The sequence below is a fragment of the Suillus subalutaceus genome (assembly GCF_016647625.1).
Source record: "Suillus subalutaceus strain FC151 chromosome Unknown DFJ58scaffold_68, whole genome shotgun sequence".
Classification (NCBI taxonomy): domain Eukaryota; kingdom Fungi; phylum Basidiomycota; class Agaricomycetes; order Boletales; family Suillaceae; genus Suillus; species Suillus subalutaceus.
In genome coordinates this window covers 5300-7640 of record NW_024540317.1, presented here as the reverse complement: position 1 = coordinate 7640, position 2341 = coordinate 5300, and the positions used below count along the sequence as shown (strand labels likewise).

Genomic DNA, 2341 nt, shown 5'->3' with positions numbered 1-2341 from the left:
TGCAGCGGCAGCGGGGGGCGCAGTGTTTGGATGTTCTGGGGTCACTTGGCTTCGTTTGCACACAGCCACATACACAGGTTTATGTGATGAGGAAAGAAAGTGATCCAGTGCAGCACGTACGTCAGATCAACAGATGACGAGGAAGCGACTCGACGCAAGCTTGGCAAGTCATCCTATTTGCGCACGCGGTTTGAAATTCAAGCTAATCTCAAGCGGCAACCTGGGGGTGAGGTCCTTCGACAACACCATTAGTTGCAGCGAATAGTGACTACATAGTATGATCGCGTATTTTTCTCAACCTCAAACAAGCTTCGATGGGCCAATAAAGGGCCACTGGTAAGTCTTTGCGTGCATACATCACTCACTGGCGTGTCTGTGATCAGCGTGGCGTTTTTCATACTCTCGAGGCAGACGGGTATAGGAATATCAAAGGCGATAATCGTTCTTTTGACTTCCTTGCATTTCCCGGAGTTCCGAAGAGGCGCCCAGTCAATACAGCAGCAAATAGTATTGCCTCGAGGCTTGCGGCCAAGGGTGTGACCTGTTATCTAAACGCTGAAGCGGGGACACCCTTCACTTCCTCCAACTACATATCCCACTCTACTTCGCTCAAGACTGATCCTCCATCAACTATTTCAAATGATGAGTGAACACAATCAATCAAGGAACTCAGGGCAAGACCCTCCTCTTGGCAACCGCGCGTCCAGTGAAGCAACCACTGGCGAAAGTTCGGTATGTTCTGATGACCACTTCTCATTTCACTCGAAGCATTGACTCTGATGCATCCTTAATCCAGGACAAACGCCTTGGCAAAATTCGTCGGTTTCTAGGGAAGGTTAAGAATGTAACTAAAAATATTTCTGTGAGTCGACAAGGATCCTGAGTCTCCTGGAACGAGGCTCATGCGATCGTACAAAAGCACTCGAAGGGTTCCCACTACATTCTTACGAACCTTGATCGTGAAGATGCCTCATCGATTCCGAATATCAAGGTAGATCACCTCTCACTTTATACACTCTCCATAAATTCTGTTGGCCGCGCAGGTTCAGGATGCCTCTTCAGGCGTCGAACGATGTGCTGATCCCCAATCGGCACTTCGAGATGCCAAAAAGGCTGTCAAAGACATGAATCTACTTTCGGGGCCTGTGGGATCTGGAGTATGCGCCGCCCAAAATACTTCAGCGGATCTCGAGGATGTATATAATTTCCAGGACACATATCTTCAACCCCTCAGGATATTCGACAATGTTATCGGGAAGCTCACAGGTGTATGGGCCCATTCCTCCAGTGGTTGGAACCGAACTAATCCTGTTCCATAGGTACATCCATATGCAAAGATTGCACTGGGCGTCTTGTCTTGTGCATCAAAAGTATGTTAGATTCCTCTCTTGTTTCTATTACCCGCTCAGGAGTCATCGGTGTAGATAGTCATCGCCCAATCGGATCGCGACCAAGCAGTGCTTCGTCTTGTCGACAAGTTAGATCAAGTTTACAGCTTCATGATACAGGACGAGACGCTTGGCCAGATTTCATCGATGCGCGGTATCCTTGGACAGATCTCTCAGCAGACCCTTGAATGCGCCCGCTTCATCAGAGATTATTCAGAGACCAAGAGCTTCTGTGAGTCTTCAAGCTGTTGCACGTTCCACACACTCAGTCTTCTGCTGTTATAACAGGGAAGAGACTCGGGAAAGACATTCTCACTGAAACAAATAATGAAATTCAACGGTACAGTGATGTGTTGGATGCGCTCATACAAAACTTCCGAGACCGAGTTAGTCGGGACGTAGCTATTTATACCCACCACACAGGTAAGGATTGTACTTGCTTCTGACGCAACAGCTATTCATTCCTATTCAGGCGAACTACTGGACCTCAGTGGTATAACTTATGCCGCGAACGCAGGGCTAGACACCAGGAAACAATGCCTGCAAGGGACGCGCACGGAAATACTCTCCCAGATCACAGATTGGGTCAACAGCACTGGAGACGACGTTCCACGCGTGCTGTGGCTATCTGGCACTGCAGGCAAGGGCAAATCAGCCATCGCCCACACGATTGCTAAGTGGTTCAGCGATGCGGGAGGGCTTGGTTCATGTTATTGCTTTGACCGAGATCGAGAAGCCGACCGTAGCCATGAAAAGATATTTTCTACCATTGCACGCGACCTGGCTGACCGTGATTCAGGGATGAGGCGAGCGTTGGCAGACACAGTTCAGCATGCCAGTGCGCTCAAGACTACAGCTGACATCGTCCAGCAATGGCAGAAGCTTCTGATGGAACCGCTACAGAAGCTCTCAGAGTCAACCGTGGGCCCTGTCGTGATCGTGATCGACGCACT

At 49.3% G+C, this 2341-nt stretch overlaps 1 protein-coding gene across 1 annotated transcript; it reads left to right on the top strand.

Annotated features, from left to right (window-relative positions):
* Window positions 1-212: 212 nt before the first annotated feature.
* DFJ58DRAFT_914602 (uncharacterized protein) lies at window positions 213-1370 on the top strand (the record flags this gene model as incomplete). The annotated part of the gene is made up of 6 exons (XM_041395397.1): window positions 213-336; window positions 412-732; window positions 797-862; window positions 920-991; window positions 1044-1268; window positions 1320-1370. Coding segments are annotated over exons 2-6 (507 nt in total), but the record flags the coding sequence as incomplete, so codon positions are not given.
* Between the last annotated feature and the right edge of the window lie 971 nt (window positions 1371-2341).